The following is a 20,611-nucleotide window of genomic DNA, read 5'->3' on the forward strand; positions in this document are numbered from 1 at the left end:
AGGGGCCACCAGGTCCCTGAAACCCACGGGAAGCCACGCAGGGGGGCTTCGGCAGGGCGTGAAAATAGCCATCTGGAGGCACCGAAGGAAGGCCTTGGAGCCGCGGCAGCCGCAGGCGGGGCGCATCCCTCCCTGTCACCTGCCCCTCCAGCACCCCCCCCCCCCCCGCTGGCCGCTAACGTCACGGCGCTCGCCGGCGCCCCTGTGACGTCACACCCCCCGGCCGGCGCAGTTCTCGGGTCCGCGCGCGGGAGGAGCGGCCCGCGGCGGGCGCGTAGGCGTGGCCAGATGAAAAAAGTGGCTGCCAAGCAGTCTCCGCCCAAGTTGATCGGTGGGTGCGCGCCCCCGCGCGGGGCGCTGGTTGCTATGGACGCGTTGGCGGCCGCTGGCAGGCGGCGCGCTCGCGCGCGGGGTCGCGGGGGGGCGGGGGGGGGGTGCCGCATAGCCTCGTTATCCCAGGTCCCCGTGGCGCAGGGCCACGCTCACAGCCCGGGCCACACCATGAAGTCTGTAAAGAAGGAGTCCCGCTTGAGAATACCCGCAAGCAGATTCTTGGAGGCCGCAGAACTCATTAAAGGTTGGCGCTGGCTACCTTGGGAGCTCAGGAGAACCCGACAGGGGCTGGGGTTCTTGGATGGGATTCACGACACGGGGCCTGGAGGACGGGGGTGACACCAGGATGGAGGTAAAGATCATGAGGGAATGGGGTACGGAACAAGGCGTACCCCATACCTCAGGGATGATGTACAAGGCAGCGACCCCCGAAAGGGAGGAGGCCCAGTGCACAGGGTCTTGGGGATGGGGATTAGGAAGTAGGGGACTGCCAGAGGCCCCAGGGATCAGTTGTTGGGGAGATGGCATTGGGCAGGAAGGCATAGGAGACTTCTACCTCTAGCCAAATCTTAGGGTGGGACTCTGAAGGCAGGAGCCCTCCACTGGATGAGGTGCAGAAGAGTCAGGAAAGAGTTTCAGAAAGGCGGGGAACAGGAGTCCTTGGGAAAAGAAATTCAGGAAAGAATGCAAGAAACATGATGGGGCCGTGAAACCAACAATTTGGGGGGTTCTTTGGAGGGTGTTCACCTAAGAGGCCTGCTGGAAAAACACAGGAGAAATGCTTTACCTGGCCGATTCTGCCTCCCGTGTCTTTCCACCACATATATACCCTTTCTGGCTGGATGACATGTGTCCCATTTGTGTAACCTGGAGACAGTCACAGACATGACTGCTTCCTGGCCTCCTCAGCTACCCTCTGGTTGCAGGTGAGAGAGTCCCAGGGTGTGTGACAGCAGACTGACCCCCTGGATGTGTTCCCATTTGCAACCCACCCCCTCTTCCATCATTTTTTGCTGTTTCCATTTACTGGGGGCCTGCTGTGTGTGGGCACCGTGCTGGACAACAATGGTGTCATTATTAACTGTGTGATCCCAGCCCACAAGAAACTCAGAATCTAGTGAACTGCCAGAGGAGGAAATAGATAAATATCAATGCTGTGATATAGGGATCCCTAGCAGTTAAGGGGGCTCAGAGCCCCTGACCTAGGTCTTAGATGCTAGAATTTGGGGGGAAGGTTTTCTGAAGCAGGTGACATCTGTGGCTGACACTTCACAGCCCCCCAAAAGGCAGTTTGCTTCTCCAGGTCTAGGGAGCAAGGAACAGCATCCGCTGAAGCATGGAACTGAGAATGTAGATGACATTGGTGGCCAGGGCAGAGGTGGTGAGTGTGGAGGAATGGGAAAAGAGCCAGAGAGGGCTGCACAGGGAGGCAGGGGCCACACCTTGCTAGGTCAGAAAGTCTGGGCATGCTCTTGCAGGCCTTGGGGAGACCCAGAGCCAGCCTCAGGTAGTAGTGACCGTGTGAGAGGAAGGGCAGGTCTGCAGGTCAGCAAGGGCCCCCGGGAGGCCTGCTAACTAAGTATGGCTGGCTTTAATCCCTCTTCATGGTATAAATGTCAGATGTAGGCAGGATTGAGATGTTGTTTCATGATATAGTTCTTAACGATGGAGAGAGAAGAGAGCAAAACAGCTGGCCCCTTTCCCAAGGGCAGTCAAGGGCTTTCCTAGCTACTGCCTCCTACTTTCTGCATCTTATCAGATTTGAACTTTCTGCTGTAAACAAATCAAGGAAAGATTTATCACTGTGTATTTATTTTTAAGAAGGGGAAATTTAGTTTGTTAAATAGCCCTCGAGTTGAGAACATGCACCAGGGCGAGGAGGAAAAAAAGCGGAGTGTTTAGTTTAGCATGCAATATTCCTTTTTCCCCTCTAAGTATCTCAGGGGACGTCAGCGGAGTAGGACAATACTTTTGTCCCCCCCCCCCCTTTCAGAACAATATAGCTAATCAACACACATAATCTCATGCTGTGTTTTTCTAAGGTCTCTGAATTATAAGGAAAAAGGCAAGCAAATATTGTGACGAAACCTGTTAAGAGATGTGAGTCCTTTTGGACTCCCAAGTTTCTCCCTGCTCTTGTTAAGAAACCAGGAGCACTCCCATCAGTACCAGATGCCCCTCCCTGATCAATTAAAGCTCAGGCCTGGTAGGGACAGCCTCTCCCTTGGTTCCTCCAGAGCAACCCCAAAGTCAGAATTTCCCAAGGGCCTTAATCAACACTGAAAAAGAGTAATATTTAGATAAAACAAGAAACCAAAACATCGAGGCCGGGTTTCTTCCCCCTCCATGGCTTCCCCCTTTCCCCCACTCCCACCTGACCTGAGCACCTTGCTTCCAGCTGCCCAGCCTGGCTCCTGAAGAGATGTGTCACTTTACTGCCCCAGGCTGGTCTTTGACCCCCTCGCAGCTGCCAAGATCGAGGGAAAATGCTGGTTGTGGGGCTCACCAGAAGCCGCATTCAGCGTGGGTTTTGAGATACACACCCACCCCTGCTCTCCGCCCCAGCCACCTGACTTACCCGCACTGGATGTATCACTTTGAAACTCGGCTTTCACCAACTCACCCTCCTGGACCAAACCTGCTTCCTTCCAGCAGGAAGACCAATGCTTCCGCCTTCCTTTGCAAAGCTGTCATGCCCTGGTTTTTCTCTCATCTCCAACATCACCCCCACCTCCCCAACACGCATTCTGTGTCGCCACGCCTCGCGGAAGCCACGTTCCATCTTCGTTCTGTGACTTGACCGGGAACAGCTCTGTTTGCTGCTCTTTCTGGGCAAAGGCTTCCTCTCCTTCAAGGCCTGACTTAGCCTGGAGAGCCGCCTATGACCCCCGCAGCTTCTCTTCCGAACCTTTCTTTACTAAACTGTATGAGCCACATCCATCCGTTCCTTCTTGGACAAGTAACCAAACGCATCGTCTGTGCCACTAACTTAGGCCCTTATGTTATGCTGGTGTGTGTGTCAGCTCTAGTCTTCGGTTTCTCAAGAGGAGCCGTATCTTAACCTTTTATACCATCTTCTCTGTAGTTTATAGCGCAAAGAAGTTGCTTGGTCAATATCCTCTGTGTATATGTCATTTTGATAAATACTTTATTAACTAGAACACGCTACTCACTGACTGTATGCAGTAACAGGGCTTGTATTGAACTGTACCCAAGATAACCTCAGAAAGACCTCAGACCAGAGTTTCAGTATTTCAGAAGTCTTCAGCAACGTTGAAGGTTTGTAAATTCACACATAGTCAGGGGTGCCTGGGTGGCTCATTTGGTTAAGCGTCCGACTTCGGCTCAGGTCATGATCTCACGGTTCATGAGTTCGAGCCCCGCGTCTGGCTCTGTGCTGGGAGCCTGGAGCCTGCTTAAGATTCTCCTGCTTAGGAGAGGATGTCTCCCTCTCTCTCTCTCTGTGTTCCTCCCCCACTCATGCTTTGTCTTTCTCTCAAAAATAAATAAACATTAAAAATTTTTTTTAAAAATTAAAATAAATTTACACATAGTAATTATACACGCCCCAGTAAAAAGCACACATCAGGAGATGTTTAATCCTTTGGGAAGGTGTTAGAGTCAGCCAAGGTGACAGACAGAGGAAGCAAATGTCCTGGAAAATAGAAATAATTCCAAAATATTTATTTAAAGTCTTTGTTTGTTTGTTTAAGTAACCTCTACACCCAATGTGGGGCTCAAACTCATGGCCCCGAGATCAAGAGTCACATGTTCCTCCGACTGAGCCAGCCAGACACCCCAAATTCCAAAATGTTTGTGAAGGCAGACCTTCAGCTGTTACCAGTTCTCTCTTGGTCTACCATCACCTTTGGTGCCTTTGTAAAGAAGGGAGAGAGGAAGTGGAAATCAAAACCGAAGGCTGCATTTTCATACGTGATGGTGGAGGGGACCAGAACTCAGGGTGGAGCTGTTCAGCCCTGTGTGTGTGTGTGTGTGTGTGTGTGTGTGTGTGCGCACGCGCGCACGCACACATGTGTGCACACAGCGCCATGTGGTTTAACTGACAGATACACCTGGGTTTCTGCTGAACCGGTTGCTGAGGAGACAGACTCGGCGATAGGCTGGATCTAGAGTTCTATTGGAATGATTCCGATTTGGGATTTTTGGCCACTATGTGGGCATTTCCTAAAAACACTTGATTTTGATAATCCGAATACCTGCCTTGATGTTTTAGTGACATTGCCCCTCGAAAATTACTCTGCATAGCAGCAGACAAATCCAGGTTTGTTTTTAAAGTCCTTAAAGACAGGACTTAGGCTTTCTTATGGTATTTCGCGTGTCAGCCTCGGGCTCTGGGTTGAACCTTTCTAAACCAGGGGGCAGCAGACAGGAGGACCCAAGCTAGAGAAGCAAAATGCATTTGAAACCCGTTAACACCTCTGTGGGAGGAAGGCAGGGAGTGCGTCCTCACTGGAAAAGGATTCATTCTGTCCCGTGAGATCTCAGGGTCTGGCGCCTGAGGGAAATCGGCTCAGATTTCTCCACTTTCCCCAGTCCCACGAGCCACTTTTCCCTTCATTCCTGCAGTAGACTCCTAACTAGTCCTGTCCTCACCCTTACACCCCCTAAGCCCTCCCTTGCTATGTTGTGGCCCATGGGGTAAAGAGCGAAGTCCTTTCCACAGCTCACTAAGCTCTTCTTACCAGCCACCCCCACCCCGCCCTGATGAACTCCAGCTATTTAAAAAATGTGCTCTGAGTTCCCCATGCACACACTGTTCTGTTGCCTCTAGGCCTCTTCCCTTTGCGATGCCTGTTCCCCAGTGCCTTTCCCATGTCTAACTTCTGTCATCTTTAGCTCTCAGTTTAAATAGCACTTCCCCCCGAAGCCCTCCCTGGCCTCCCTGCACACTGGGCTGGGGTCCCCCTGGATGCTTCCATAGTAACCCCAGTTCAATGACCCTGTTTGACAGCCTTGTCTCCCATGGGCTTGTGCTCTTTGAGGCCCAGGACTCTGCCTTATATCCCCAGAGCCTAGCACAGTGCCTAGCTAGAAGATGCCTGGCTAAAAGTATTTATTAAATGAAAGAATATGAAATATACGCTCAGAGGGGAATGTTCTGTTTCCCCCAGAGCATCTGCATTTTAGACAGTGTCCTAAGAAACCTGATGCTGGGGTACCTGGGTGGCTTAGTCAGTTAAGCGTTCAGCTCAGGTCATGATCTCACAGTTCATGGGATCAAGCCCCACATCAGGCTCTGCACTGACAGTGTAGAGCCTGCTTGGGATTCTCTCCCTGTCTCTCTGCCCCTACCCCGCTCGCACACGAGCACTGTTTCTCTCTCTCTAAATATAAAATAAATAACGTTAAAAAAAAAAAAGAGAAGGAAACCTGACGCCTTCCCCTAGAATAATGCATCAATGCCAGCAATGGGGGGAGGCTGAGAAAGCATCTAGTCCACTTGTACCAAACTTCCGTGCATCAGAACCACCTAGGGAGTTTTTAAAAAAATACGGTTTCCCTTAGCGCCGGCTCCATGCAGTAGCCAGGAAGCTGTGTTTGTAAATCTCTCCAGAAGATCCTCGGGCAAGCATCTGACTAATGTTCAGGAACCACTGATTTAGTCCAGCTTTCTCTTTTTACAAAAAGGAAGGAGACCAGGAGAGGGCAAGCGATGTATGTACCCAAGGTTTTATAGCTTATAAGTAGCACAGCCCGGAATGGGATATCTTCTGGTCTCAACTTCAGAAGTCTCAGTCTCACTGTAACAGACCAGGGGGAACGGGTAGGGGGACCTTCAGGAGAGAACTCGAGCCACCTTGGCAGCCTCTGCTGTCTGTACAGGTGTTGAGCTTTGCCTCTCGCCATGAAATCTGATATATGTAGAGAGATACTATATATTAGAATATGTTACATAGCTATATTATAATATATATTATATATTATATATTAGAAATATATGTCTATTTCAGCACTTGTACTTTTCTGCTTCTCTTCAGAAAGGAAGCGAGCAAAGGTACCTGAGCAGCTCACACCCCCCGTTCAGGAAGAACCTGAGCCTGTTAGCAGTGTCCTACAAGGGGGTGACATCCTGGCCTTAGCCATTAAAAAGGAAGACTTGAAGAAGGTAAGGATAAAATCCAGGGATCCCCTCACTGCAGGGGGAGCGTCTAATTCCATGGAGGAATTGAGCACAAATTCTTTTCACTTTTGCATCTAATTTTTTTCAATATTTATTTTCGAGAGAGAAAGAGCACAAGCAGGGGACGGGCAGAGAGAGAGGGAGACACAGAATCCGAAGCAGGCTCCAGGCTCTGAGCTGTCAGCACAGAGCCCGAAGCGGGGCTCGAACCCACGAACTGTGAGGTCGTGACCTGAGACGAGTCAGACGGTTAACCAACTGAGCCATCCAGGCACCCCTCTAAATTTTTTTTAAGTTTATTTATTTATTTATTTTGGGAGAGAGTGCACGCACACAAGCAGGGGAGGAACAGAGAGAGAGAGTATCCCAAGCAGACTCCACACTGTCAGTGTGGAACCCAACTTGGGGCTCGAACTCACGAACCATGAGATCACGACCTGAGCCGAAATCCAGAGTCGGACACTTAACCAACTCAGCCACCCGGGTGCCCTCACCTTTGCATCTAAAGGAATTTACTATGTTGTTTGTTTTAACGTTTCTGAGATTTACATAGAACCCCCGGGAAATGAGATGTTGAGGTGTCTTGCTTCCCATGGAGGCAAGTGTCTATAATCCCCACTTCACAGGAGGGAAAAGTGAGTTTGAGAAGCATGTTACAGAGGCGGACAAGCTGCTAAACCCTAACCCCACGCTTTACCTGGAAGAGTCAACCACCTCTCACCTGAACTGTCTGGAGGCATTAGATGTTATTTTTTTTTCCCCCTCCAGGACATTGCTAAGTCGTAAGTCTGTTGCATTGGCATTTCCTCGACAGAACATATGGACAGAACTGGAGAAACAGATTTGTCAGCTTCAGGAACCCCACCAAGAATTAGGACAGAGGAGATGGGTGGTGTTATTTCCTCCTCCTGATCTCAAGTGGGATTCTCCTCTTTTGTTTTTTGGTTTTTTTTTAGCAACACATTCCTCGCTTTATTGAGACACAAGATAGACCTGTCGTCACCCAGAAATTTATCATCCGTAAACTCAAACCCAAGGATCATAAGAGGAAGGTGTGCCACTTAGTAGCATATCCTGCTTCTCCAGATGCAGCCACGAAGCCCCTGGACTACTCTGGTATGCCCAGCCTTGGCCTTGGCCTTGGCCTCACTGGTCTCTGAACTCGTGGAGCAGCCTTGAGAGAAAGCCGAGTCGCCATCAGAAAGTAACCCCTCGAATCTGGAATCGTTTACAGGAGCTACTCTGTCCCCTCCCCTTTCCCCCCCAGGTCCGGGTGACAGCTTCCATGGCTGTGACCAGATTCTGCCTCACCACATCTTGGGGAGTCTCCAGGACTTTAAGAGAATTGCAGTTGCTCGAGGAAACATCCAGGTTTGTTTGTACAGAGCCGCTGGGATGAGAGAAGTCGCTGAAGTCATCTCGGTTCTTAACCACCTGGCACAGTCAAGCAGGACTGGGGTCCCAGAGAGGCGGTTCAGTCTCGGGGCCCCGGGGAATCTGAAGTGATAGTGACCCTCCCCCTGGAAACCGTGAAGCCACCTGAAGCTAGTTCAGCTGAAGTCAGGAATTCACTATCAGGATACAGAGGTGCCTCCAGGAACCCCAAAGCCAGTGTGTCCAGCCGCAGTTAGCCTGAACCCCGAGAGGCATCCGGGCTCAGGGCTCACACTCCTTCGCTGCCCTCCACTCCTCTGTGCGCCGGCTTCGTTTTCCCTTCCCCAAGGTCTGGCCTGCTCTCCTCTCCGGACCACAGGGTGGAGGAAGGTGGCTTCCCGCAGCTCCCAGGGCCACATGAAGAGGGCCACACGTCTGTCTGACTTTCCCGTCGTGAGGTGCTTCACTCTCTCTCAGTTGCTTTGCTTCCCCGGTTCCAGGCAAAACATCTCCGATTGGTCTGGTGCTAAGGGGCCTGGGGTCATATCAAAATGTCTCTTGTCACCCTGCAGGTGCTGGTGTCAAACAGCATCAGTTGTGAGGACAGATACGCTGAGAGTTGTCGGCCACAGGCTTAGAGCAAAGGTTCCCCTCTGGAAGAGAGGGAACTGACGCGGGCTTCCAAGGCCCCCTGGTTCTGTCACTCACTACCTTGGGGTCCAGGAGAGGAGGGACTCTGAGCAGCGTGGGGGGACTGCAGGGGGTTAGGCCTAAAGAAGTCTCTGCTCAGCCCCGGCTCAGCTCCTCCTCGCCAGGATCCACATGCTCACCGTGTACTTTTTATTGACTTGTTTGTTCGTTGGTTTGTTTAGAGGAGGAGGGCGAAAGGGCAGAGGGAGAGGGAGAATCTTTTTTTTTTTTTCTCCAAAATTTTATTGAAATTCTAGTTAGTTAACATACAGTACAATACTGGCTTCAGGAGTAGAATTCAGTGGTTCATCACTTACACGCAACACCCAATTATCATCACAACAGGGGCCCTCCTTCGTACCCGTCCCCCATCTAGCCCATCCCCCACCCACCTCCCTCCATCGACCCTCAGTTTGTTCTCTGTCTGGAAGAATCTCTCACGGTTTGTTTCCCTCTCTTTTTTTTTTTTTTCTCCCCCCTCCTATATGTTCATCTGTTCTGCTTCCCGAGCTGCACATATGAGTGAAATCCCGTGGTATTTGTCTTTCTCCGACTGACCCATTTCTCCCAGCATAACACACTCTAGCTCCATCCACGTCACTGCAAATGGCAAGACAGAGAGAGAGAGAGAGAGAGAGAGAGAGTTTTAAGCAGGCTCCACACCCAGTGCGAGCCCGACTCGGGGCTCGATCTCACAACCGTGAGATTACGTCCTGAGCTGAAACCAAAGAGTTGGACGCCTGACCGACCGAGCCACCCAAGTGCCCCTCTCGGTGTACTTTTTAGCTGGCTGAGCTCATACACACCCCGCCCTGTCTGGTGACCCTCATCTCAGCTAAAGAGGAGCCAAAGCAGAAAGCCCCAAAAGAAGAGAAGGAGAAGGCGCATCCCTGGGCCCCGCCTCCTCAGCACAACTTTCTCAGAAATTGGCGGCGCAACCTAGCCTTGCGGAAGCAGCAGCAGGAAGCCCTGAGTGGTGAGCAAAGCGGACAGGGCTCCCGCCGGGCCTCATCAACCACCGAGGCTCCAGTGCTGGGTTTTTCTGTCGCTCCACCTGCCGGAGCCTGGGTTCAGGCTGGTCGCACTTGTGCCATCCACCCCCCAGTGTTTATCGCTGTTAGCGGGTCCTGAGATCAGCCCGGCGATGGGACTGACCCGTGAGCAGTGCTAGGGCCCCTGTTCGTCCTAACTCGATGGCAGGCTGCATTCTTGGTTCGCTCCCTCTAGAACGCCTCAGGAAGCCGGTGGGCGAGCTGCTTATGCACACTGGGGAGACCTACAGGCAGATCCAGGAGGAGCGGGAGCTCATTGACCGAACGCTTCCGACACAGCATGATGGGAAGGTGAGTCGCCCAGTGCTCTGGGAGGAGGGGGCCCGGACCCGGGGATGGCTGCCTCAGGTTGCACAGTTGGGGGCAAAAAAAAAAAAAAAAAAAAAATCTGCTGCTCCTTCGAAAGGCATTGTTAAGCCCTCCAGGCCTTTGCTAAATCCTATTATGGGTCCTGTTATCGGGCACTGGGGGCCTGGCGAGCTAAGTTACTCAGCCTGTGGTGCTCAGCGGTAGTCAGCTTGAGGAGAAAGATATCACAGGTACTGAGTTACTAGAACAGTCTCAGTGTTGTCTCCTAAAAGCTGAGGCTGCGGCTTTCAGATGACCCAGGGCACCACACTATGTTCTGGTTTGTCAGTGCGGTGGCCGGTCTGGGCCCACACTATCCGTGTGGGGCTGAAGCAGGGCATCCTAAGAACAAAACGGGTGCTTCTTTTTTTTTTTTTTTAATTTTTTTTTTTTAACGTTTATTTTTGAGACAGAGAGAGACAGAGCATGAACGGGGGAGGGGCAGAGAGAGAGGGAGACACAGAATCGGAAACAGGCTCCAGGCTCTGAGCTGTCAGCACAGAGCCCGACGCGGGCTCGAACTCACGGACCGCGAGATCGCGACCTGAGCCGAAGTCGGCCGCTTAACCGACTGAGCCACCCAGGCGCCCCTCAAAACGGGTGCTTCTTTCCTGCTCCCAGGGCAGCAGCGGATCCCCCAGAGGGAGCATCTGAAGTCTGTGGGGCAGTCTTGTCCGCCCGGACCCCCCACCTCCGCCAGCCTCTCTCCAAAGTGTCCAGGTGATCTGACCCATGTATCCTTCCTTGCCAGAGCTGTGAGGAGACCAGTGGGTTCTGGAGTCGACTGGAATACTTGGGAGATGAAATGACGGGTCTGGTAATGACAAAGACCAAAGCTCAGCGTGGCCTCCTGGAACCGATCACTCACGTCAGGAAGCCCCACTGCATCCAGGCGGAGACAGGTGAGGGGTGGGCAGGAAACCAGCAGCTTGGGATGGGCCTGGGACGGGGGACAGCATGGCTGTGGAGTGAGAACGGCCTGGGATGGGGGTCCATAACCCTTGGAGGTCCAGTCCCCCCGGCAGTAAGACAGCGATGGGGAGGCGAGCTGGAGCGTGAGCTGTGGGGCTGCTCTGTCTGTGCGGCCACCGTGGCCACCGGGGTCATCGAGCACCTGGGACGTGTGAAGTGTGAAGTGCTGTCACTCAGTGCTGCCACTGAGCTGACAGTGGCAAGTGCTGTAAGTCTCAACTACACGCTGGGTTTCGAAGATTCCTACTCGTATAAAATACAAGCCATTAAATATATTTTTACGAATCATGTTTATATCGATTACTTACTGAACTGATACTATCTTTGATCTGTTGGGTTAAACTAGGTTACTAAGGCTAATTTCACCTGTTTTTGCCTTTTTCAGCATGGCATCTAGGAACTTTGAAATTACATTGGTGGCTTGCATGTGCGGTTTGCGTGGTATTTCTGTGCGGCTGCACTGCTTTAAAGGCTGCTGGGCGGCCTGGGTTCAGACCCCAGCTGTGTTGGGTTTGTGAGCTCCAGTGAGTTACTTAACCTCCCTGGTCCTCCGTTTCCCCATCTGTAAAGTACCGTGGGACAAGAGAGTGTTAAATGAGACAGGGCGCGTATGCGAGAGGCTTTGGCGGGTTGTTAACACGGTCAAATGGAGCTGCTGTTGCTGTTATAACCCAAAGGTTTGCAGCTTCGCAAAAGCTGATTTTGTGGGAGCCCTGAGCAGCGTTGCGGACGCGGTAGGTGTGGGGCAGGCGGACCAGAGTCCAGCTGCACGGGGAAGGTGTATTTTCCCCTTTCCCGGAAGTGGTGCCGGGCTGGGTGCTCTCAGAGCCCTGACGGCGGGTGGAGAAGAGGCCCCCACAGCAGACCGTGCTGAGGGTCCCTGGACCCTGCTGCTCTAGGACTGCCGGCCCAGAGGGATGCTTGGTACCGTTACACCTGGGATCGGAGTCTGTTCCTGATCTGCCGACGCAAGGAGCTGCAGAGCGTCATGGCAGAGCTGGGCTTCAGCCAGCAGGTCAGTGCCCCTCTGTGCCGGGAAACCCCTTAACGTTGGGCCCGTCTTCAGTCGGCTAATCTTCTCTTTCTTGGTCTCCCTGAGGATATCGATGGCCTGGAGGTGGTGGGCAGAGGGCAGCCTTTCTCGACCGTTACCGTGGAAGACTATCCAGTATTCGATAGGAGCCAGGAAAGTTCCCCCGAAGACACAGGGCCCTCGTGAGTCGGGCTGGGCCCTAGGCAGAGAGGTTGGAAAGAGCGGCCTCCCTCCCCCCTCCCCCACCCCCACCCTGCACCCACAGTGTAAAGGGAGGACTCCCCGCTCTGAAATCCGGCGGCCTCTGTCCCGGCCTCTCAATGGGCCCCTTCCAACACCTGCACCAGCTTTTCTGTGACCGTCTACCCCCTTCCAGCAACCAGCCCCTAATGGGGATTTTCCAGCCATGGAAATGCTGCAAAATGCCATGCACGCCAAATGGCTGTGCGGGAAGAGTCTCTGTGTCCCAGAAGCGCCCACCTGCAGGAACAGAGCAGGACAGAGCTGAGCCCGAGCGGAGCCCTCCACCGGAGGGTAGAGCCGGGCCCCTCTTTAGGCCTGGCAGCCATTTCCGTGGGCTGCACGTGGCAAGACCGTGGTAGCCTCAGGGAAAGGAAGTCCTCGGGTTTTCTTCCAGAGACTCATTGGCCAGTTACCCTGACGATGTCCCCATGCCTGTTCTTGGCCCTTCTCTGCTGTTCTGTGGGAAGCCAGCCTGCTGGGTCAGAGGCCGTAACCCAGAAGACACGGTAAAACTGCCTTCACCTCACCTACCTGCGGGAAGGGCCTCCCTCAGGCGCAGTCACAAGGAGCCTGGATAGTCACCTATTTGCATTTTTATCTAGTCAGGCATTCAGCGGGTCTGAAAATGGTAACAGCAAGGCTAACTTAAGCTAGAAGGAAATCACAAGACTGAAAAGAGACTGTCACAAGCCACCCAGCTCGTACCTAGCCCCCCAAGCATGTAAATAAGTGAAACTTCTCGAACAGGTGTGGCTTCAAGAAGGTTCTAAAGGAGGAGAATTGTCCATCAGATACAAAATCTGTTTTATCTTCCCTTCTTGCCGTGGACGGCAGCCTCAGAGACAGCCGTTGTTGGGGTACAGTGATGGCATCCTGAGAGCAGCCAGGCCCCAGAGGGCCAAACCCAAAAAAGCCCCTGGCAATCAAGGATGAATCGGTCACCCTGGCCCAGAACCTCCCTCAAAGACCTTTCTCGTACCTCTCCTTCCCCAGAAGCGTGTTGGAATCGCTGTTCGCTTGACCTTCGAAACCCTAGAAAGGGAGAAGACCTCTTCGGAACTGACCGTGGTCAATAATGGCACCGTGGCCATTTGGTACAACTGGCGGAGGCGGTCTCAGCTGGACTCTTTCCAAGACCTGAAGAGAAACAGGATGGAGCGGTTTTACTTTAACAATCGAGAAGGTACCCAGCTGCCCTACTCCCGGGCTCCTGTCTGTGGTCTGCGAGGAGCCAAAGTTTAGCTGAAGTGCCTGCAGGTTTTGAACCCCTCTCCTCCGCCTCCTCTCGTCCATTTCTTCTGTGAATTGTGTCCTCTCCTAACCGTGCATGTCTGTTGGGGGAACAGCCGAACTCGAGAACACAGAGAGTCTCGCTCACCAGGGAGCAGAAGCTGTCTAGGGGTTCAGTTACCCACATGCTCAGGCCTGAGGCTAGGATGAACCCCCACCCCACACGCCTCATCCCCGTTTGCCTGGGACTTTGCCAGTTTTTGCGCAGGAAGTCAAAAGTCCCACTTCCCAGGAAACCCCTCGGTTCTGGTCACCACCCTGGCCAGGGGCCCAGTTAACTGTATGCATGGGCTTAGGGCTCAGTGAATATTGTGCAGACTTGGGGCTCAGCTAGCTCCCATGTGGTGAAAACCTCCGCCTCTGTCCCTCGCAGGTGTGATTCTGCCTGGAGAAACGAAAACCTTTACCTTCTTCTTCAAGTCTCTGAATGCTGGCATCTTCAGGGAATGTTGGGAGTTTGGAACCCACCCCGCCTTATTAGGAGGTGCTCTCCTGCAGGTCAACCTCCACGCAGTCTCCCTGACCCAGGATGTTTTCAGGGAAGAGAGGAAGTTACTGAAGGTAACCCAGGATCTTGCCCCCCCACCCCCACCTCCCCCTGGACACCAGATAGGTTCCTCTGCTTTTCTTCCTGGCACTGCCTGCGGGGATCTTATTTCCTCCAGCCCAAGAGGTGAATTTTTCACCAACAGGCCGCTGTTTTTGCCAACAAAGACCTGGGGAGTGTTTGTTGGGAGAGGTGGGCACTGGGAGTCCGCCGGCCCCGGCCCCCAGTCAGTTCCAGAGCTGGCCCCTGGTGCTATGCCTTCGGGCATTCTATAGAAAGCTGGGCTTTTTTTTTTTTTTTTCCTACTGTGGCCCCCAAACATAAGCCAACTACTTTAGCTGAGGCTCCGCCCGCGGTGCACCCAAACCATGTGGCCCCCGCTCCTTGCCCTCCTTCCTAATCTGGGAGAAATGCTGACTGTGTGACCTTCTGGCCCCATGAGAGAGCAACTTCTCTCGGACTGGCTCCCCTCCTACAGGCTTTCAGCCAGTTGTAGGGAACATGGATGTTTGGAGATACCGAGGGGGTTTTGAGTCCGGAAACGGGAGTGTATGTACGCGTGAGAGAGATGGACGGTAGAAAGAGCTCAGCCCCTGGGAAGGCACAAAGTCCTGAGGGCTCCGGCTCCCCTCAAGGAGGCAGCGGGGGTTTTGAAAGGCTGAGCCCCCATCGTGTGCCACCTTCCCTTCCCCAGGACAAGCTGGCTGCCCACGAAGCGGTCACCATTGTGGACAGCGTGCTGCAGGAGCTGCTGAGTGGGATCCTGACCCCAGAGCGTGTGCCGTCCCCCGTGGACGCCTATCTCACTGAGGAGGACTTGTTCCGCCACAGAAATCCTCAGGTGCAGGCCTGTGACGGGGGTACTAGTTACATCCTCGCTTTCCAGTGAGGAAACTGAGGCCCGGGGCGGGTTACGTAACTTAGCAAGTAAGTGGATGCTGGGTCGGGAACAGAGCTTGGCGAACTCCTTCATTCAAACGCGATGTTAACTTGGGATCGCGAATGCGAGAACAGCTTGAAGGGGATGCGAGAGGCCACTCCGGCCACCGGCCACCGCGGCCCCTGCTGGCTTCCTCCCTGCAGCCCCCCCACCAGTGCCCTCGAGGGAACGGGCCAGCTGGGACTCCGGGTGCCCCACGGCCTAGCCTCCCCAACGCGCGTCTTCCCTTGCCTTTGCTGCAGCTGCATTACCAGCGCCAAGTGGTGCAAAACCTGCACAGCCTGTGGCGCCAGTACCTCACCCTGCCCCCCAAGGCCGAGGAGGCCAGGCCCAGTGAGGAGGACCGCCACAGCCCCAGGGCCCGGGCTGCCTACTTGGAGAAGGCCTCCGTGAACGTGGAGCCCTCGGCACACTCTAAGAGCCCGGTCTCGGAATCCCAAGTGGCCCGGCAGGAGAGTGAGGCCTTCAGGGACTCCCGAGACGCTTTAGGGTCCCAGAAGCCTGGAGCGGGGGCTCAGAGTTCTCAGCGGAAGAGCATTATGGAGGAGATCCTGGTGGAGGAGAGCCCAGACCTGGGGAGCACCAAGAGCCCCTGGGAGCTGGATGGCCTTCCGCCACCTGAGTGGAACCTCTGTTTGGAGGATTTCGGAAAGGTGCTCCCCTGACCCTGAGGGGTCGGTAGGAGGGCGGCCCTGGTGGAGGTGCCAGCGCACCGAGGGGTGGCCCCAGTTGTCCCCTTTGCCCCCTTGGGCGAAGAAACAAACTCTCGTGAAGGCCCGGAGAAAGCAATCTCTTGGGTCATCTCTTTTTGTCTCGGGCGCCTAGGCCACCACGGGATAGGAGGGGTGCCCTCTCCGACCCAGGCACACGTTGGAGAAGGGGATCACGGGTACATATTTCTGGGGGAGGTCCACCCTCCAGGGCCGCACCCCCATACGGCTCTCTGTCCTCACTGCACGAGGCCCATCGCTAGGGGACGCGGGGACCCTTGGTGTCCCGGGCAGAATGACTGCTCATGCTCCCTACAACCCTGCCAGGCAGTGATGGCACTCCCTGAGGAGAGCCAGAGGGAGGACGCCCTCATCGGGCTCAACAAAGCAGCCCTGGAGCTGTGCCAGGAACCAAGGCCCCTGCAATCTGACTTGCTGCACCAGATGTGGTAGGTGCCCCCCGGCAGAGCTGGCCCGGGCTCCCCGATGGGGCGTCTGACGGCCTGTGGTTCTGGGCGCGCGCAGTCCTAGGTCGCAAAAAAGGTGCTGGAGACCCTCCACACTCTGGCACCCGCCGCGGCAGCCTCTCGGGCACCGGCTGCTCTCCAGAGCGGAGGAAGCAGCTGCTCTCTCTTTCCCGCCCCCTCTCCTGGTTCCTTCTCAACCAGCAGAGGAATGGGCCGAGGAGAAACCGGAGGACAGCGAGAAGAGCAGAATCCGTGAAAAGCCTCCCTTCTTGCTTGGAACTTGCTTGGTTATGCATGAGCGCCTTCAGTGGGGCCCTCAGAGAACCTCGCAAAAGCTACCCTGCTCCCACAGGGCCGGTCCCAAGTCTAGCCAGGGTCTCAAGCCGGAGCCTAGACTGACCTACCCCTAGCCCCGGGGCCACTCTTTCCCGGCGGCTGCCTGAGGGGAGCCAGATCCCCCTCTGAGCACCTGCACGGGTACTGGTGAGGCTGCTGGGCTAGACAGGGCATGGCCCCTCCGTGGTAGCCCTTGGCACCCGTGTCCTGGAAGGGAAGGACCCGCGCCTCTGCACATTCAAGGGCAAACGAGGGGTGATGGCTCTCTCCAGTATCCCTGCTCTCTAGTTTGCAGCTATGGCGGGATGTGATTGATGGCCTGGTGGGCCATTCCCTGTGGCTGAGGGCTCTGCTGGGCCTGCCTGAGAAGGAGACCATCTATTTGGACCTACCAGAAGAGCAAGGTCAGACTGCAGCCATGCCCCTCCCCACCCCTCCGCCCCGCTGGCAGTGGCCCCTCAGCCATTTGCACCCTTCTGGTGGAAACTCCGTCAGGTGGATCCGCGGGGTGGGCCCCACTACCCTTCTATCTGCTGCCAGGACTTGGGACCCAGAAGCGACCTGAGTGACCACCTTCGCTCAGTCCCCTGGTTTGACAGGCGGAGCCCTAGAGAGGTTGAATGACTCACCCCTGCCCTGCAGTCCTGCTGCCCAAGGTCACGTGCTCTGCTCCTTCTCGGAGCACCGACAGCTCAGGGTCCTTGGCTTTCCCGACCCTGCCTGTGGGGTCAGCGAGGCCAGGTCACGCCGTCTTACATCCACCTCCCTTAGATCGCAAGTCCCCGCCTGTCACAGAAGTGAAAGTGACTGCCGGGAAGTTTGGGAAGGAGGACCGGAAAGGGGCAGCCCAGGAAAAGAAGCAGCTGGGAATCAGAGAGAAAGAGGATAGAAAACCTGCCAAGCTGCCGGGGAAAGAGGCATGCTGGGACATAGTGTGGGCCTCACATGGGGCCGGGGAGGCGTCGGAGGGGCTGTGGCAGGTGGACGGTCACTCCAGCGCGAGACCCTGGGCCTCCCGGTGAACTGCTCTTGAGAAAGCCCTGGCCCTCCCCCGGGAGCTCCTGAAGGCTGTGCGTGTCTCCGTCTCTCCACGCAGGACCGTTTAAACAGCAAGAAGCACAAGGCAAAGGATGACAAGAAACCGCTGAAATCTTCAAGTCGGGACAGGGTTTCCTTGGAAGACCCTGCCCCTGACAGCACTATGACCTCCCAGGAACCCATAGATCCCCTGGTCATGAAGAAATACACTGAGAGGCTGCACACGGAGGTGAGGGCCCGAGCCCCACGCCCAGCCCTCCCCTCGCTCACACCTGCTCTGCGTGCCATCCTCCCCTCCCTCATTCATCCGGTTTATTCCACGAGCGAGAAACGCCTAGCGTGTCCGTGATGGAAGACGGAAGCAGAGCTGCCCCTGTGAAGGGCATCCTGGTGTGTGAGGGACAGGCCTCGGGCATAAATGGCACACCGGGTGTGTTCAGTGACCAGCAGTGTGGGAGAGAGATAACCCAGGGCCAGGGGGTGGGGAAGGCCTGGGTGGGGGCAGGTGAGCCTCACTGCGACACGAACAGACCCGAAGGAAGGTGAGGGGCGGCCATGTGGACATCCAGGAAGAGTGCCCCAGGCAGAGGGTGCAGTTAAGGCAGGGGAGGGAGTGGCCAGGAGGACAGAGGCCACAGAGGCCACCGAGAGGGAGCAAGTCTTAGGGCGTGTGGGGCTTCGTAGGTCAGTGTGTGGCCTTGGGGTTTTTCTGAGTGAAATGAGAAGTCCCAGGGTTTTGAACGGAGGAGTGATATGGTCTGACTTAGGCTTTAGAAGATCACCCTGGCTGTGGTTGGGAAAACAGACTAGGGGAACAGAGCAGAAGTGCCTCCTTTTCTGCAACTCCCCACTTCCTGTCTGTGTTAGGTGCGTCACGGTAGATGGGGGAACATTAGGTAGGGTGGATTTTCAGCAAGTATGAGGGTTGTAAAGCACTGCAGAGACTTCCTGATGGTATACGCTCTTTTTCTTTCTTTCTTTATAATTTTTTTTAAATGTTTTATTTATTCTTGCGAGAGAGAGACAGAGCACGAGCAGGGAAGGGGCAGAGAGAGAGAGGGAGACACAGAATCCGAGGCAGGCTCCGGGCTCTGACCTGTCGGCACAGAGCCCGATGTGGGGCTCGAACTCACGAACCACGAGTTCATGACCTGAGCTGAAGTCAGACGCTTAACTGACTGAGCCACCCAGGCGCCCCCAATTCTTCTTGGTTTTAAATGTTTATTTATTTATTTTGAGAGAGAGGGCACATGCACGAGTGGGGGAGGGGCAGAGAGAAAGGGGGGTGGAGGGAGAGAGAGAGAGAGAGAGAGAGAGAGAGAGAGAGAGAGAGAGAGAATCCCAGGCAGACTCCTCGCTGTCAACGCACAGCCCGACGCGGGGCTGGGTCTCATGAACCAGGGAGATCGTGACCTGAGCATAATGGTCTATTCTTAAGCGGTAAGTCCTTAGAGAGTCACCCGGGTGTTGTGTTCTGTTCTTTGTTATTTCGGAGCGGAGGTCCACGAAGCCACATTCGATTGTCACCGTGTCTAATGGCAGTGCTTTGTCTTCCTCTGGTGCGGACAGCTAGGTAGCCGCGATTGCATCATACATTGTGGTAACGCTCCGGATCCCATTTGATCAGAAGTTCCATTTGCTACTGGTGACATCACTGTGATTTCCGAAGGCTGATGGGGTTTAGAGAGTAATCATAGGGCTCTTTGAAATAAAGAATCAGCTTGCCGAGGCTCATGTGGTCCGGCCCCACGGGAGGGCTTGGTCCTGGAGACATTTCGGTATGTGGATCTGTGATCTCACAGGAAGGATCTTACACCCCCGAGGGCCAGGGTGGAACTGGACCGCCCCACTGTTCCTTGGAATTGCCTCTTCAACCACCCCAGGCTCTAAGGCCCCCATATGTCCAAGGGGCTAGTGCAGGATGACCTCCGCAGGCCGGTCCGAAAAATAAAGCTCTCTGCAAAAACAACAGTTCTACAGAAGCTCCACAAGTTTGTCTCTACCCCTTCTGCCGCTTCTGTCCTGGTGTAGACATGTCCCTTGTAGCCTGCCAGGTGCTCCCTTGTGTAGGGGCTTCCCACAGAGCAAACCCTGGCCTGTGGTTTCATCCCATTCTTCCAGGTCTACGGGCTGCTGGACACCCTAGTGACTGACCTCATGGTCCTGGCTGACGAGCTCAGACCCATAAAGAATGTCGAGGAGACTTTGCGTCTTTGTATCTGACTCACGCGTGCAAGGTGCCTTCTGGGAAACTGATTAACAAACAAGTCAATAAAGAACTTTTAGGCCTTTGTGTCTTGAATGTCGGATCTTGATGAAGCCAGGTTATGACCCGGGTCTCCCGTGTCCCACCTGCCCCAGATCCCCCTCCTCCCGGTTCCTGGAGCCATCCAACAGGAGGTAGGAGAAACACACCCGGAAGGTGATGTGTGGGGTGCTGAGCAGAAGAGCAGGTTGGTAGCAGGACAAGGAACGAGTCCGGTGACACGACAGCATCACCTGTCATGAACCCCGCCTCTGACCTTCCTTGGCCCAGGCTTTTGGGGTTACACTTCCGGGAGCCAGGTCTTTCCCAAGTGTCATCACCAAGTATGACCAATGTGAGACCAGGAGAACTAGACCCCATGGGGCCTGGCTCCCTGAGATCCTCCCACTTCAGCTGGGTCCAAGGGCCCTGGGGATCATGCTCACTGCACCGCCCCACCCCAGAGACCAGATCCCGTGTCCTCGGCAGCCTGTCTCCGCACCTCCTCATGTCAGACCAGCTGGTTTCCTTGAGCCACTTTTTGCCTTAAAAACAGCCTCTGGACTTGAATGCCCGCCGCCTTGCTCAGAGCAGTGCGAAGTGGACAAGAGGTGGCCCCTGGAAAGAAAAGTGCTGTCCGCTCAGACTCCATACCCGAACGGGGTTGTCTGTCCGAAATCCTCATTCTGGGCCAGGCCTCCCGTGCAAGTGGGCTCCGGGTCCCGGCTCCCAGAGTTCAAAGAACAACTGTGCTAATGCTGGGCTCATTGCTTTAAGTGCTGGTGGAGCAGGGGTGTGGGTGGGACACGGGGCAGTGGCCATAGCCTCCTGCTGGCTTGGTTTCACATGTG

The 20,611-nt window shown here is 54.8% G+C and overlaps 1 protein-coding gene and 1 long non-coding RNA gene across 3 annotated transcripts; one reads left to right on the plus strand and one right to left on the minus strand.

Annotated features, from left to right (window-relative positions):
• Window positions 1-413: 413 nt before the first annotated feature.
• MYCBPAP (MYCBP associated protein) lies at window positions 414-19,806 on the plus strand. 2 transcript variants are annotated; one of them, XM_058705128.1, is made up of 19 exons: window positions 418-577; window positions 6,333-6,460; window positions 7,432-7,591; window positions 7,743-7,846; window positions 9,326-9,515; window positions 9,767-9,882; window positions 10,691-10,841; window positions 11,811-11,926; window positions 12,011-12,126; window positions 12,582-12,693; window positions 13,181-13,370; window positions 13,851-14,038; window positions 14,719-14,865; window positions 15,207-15,617; window positions 16,002-16,123; window positions 16,766-16,881; window positions 17,249-17,394; window positions 17,574-17,744; window positions 19,637-19,806. In XM_058705128.1, exons 1-19 carry the CDS (start codon window positions 502-504, stop codon window positions 19,736-19,738), a joined length of 2,862 nt encoding a protein of 953 aa, XP_058561111.1. In that variant the 5' UTR covers window positions 418-501; the 3' UTR covers window positions 19,739-19,806. The 2 variants fall into 2 exon arrangements, with proteins under 2 accessions (XP_058561112.1, XP_058561111.1); XM_058705129.1 differs by lacking the exons at window positions 17,249-17,394; window positions 17,574-17,744; window positions 19,637-19,806 and having other exon boundaries at window positions 414-577; window positions 16,343-16,879.
• LOC131498169 (uncharacterized) lies at window positions 10,313-13,273 on the minus strand. Its single transcript, XR_009255317.1, has 3 exons — window positions 13,167-13,273; window positions 12,719-12,806; window positions 10,313-10,753 (listed from the first exon to the last, which is right to left on the minus strand). It is a non-coding gene; the product is annotated as an uncharacterized LOC131498169 (long non-coding RNA).
• Window positions 19,807-20,611: the final 805 nt, after the last annotated feature.

The sequence above is a fragment of the Neofelis nebulosa genome, chromosome 16 (assembly GCF_028018385.1).
Source record: "Neofelis nebulosa isolate mNeoNeb1 chromosome 16, mNeoNeb1.pri, whole genome shotgun sequence".
NCBI lineage: Eukaryota > Metazoa > Chordata > Mammalia > Carnivora > Felidae > Neofelis > Neofelis nebulosa.

Excerpts from the sequence above, each read along its gene's own strand:
- MYCBPAP (XM_058705128.1), top strand. The coding sequence starts at position 502 with ATGAAGTCTGTAAAGAAGGAGTCCCGCTTGAGAATACCCGCAAGCAGA. Across the intron at positions 10,842-11,810 it reads CTGCATCCAGGCGGAGACAG|GACTGCCGGCCCAGAGGGAT; the intron begins GTGAGGGGTGGG and ends CTGCTGCTCTAG. Across the intron at positions 16,124-16,765 it reads GACTTGCTGCACCAGATGTG|TTTGCAGCTATGGCGGGATG; the intron begins GTAGGTGCCCCC and ends CCTGCTCTCTAG.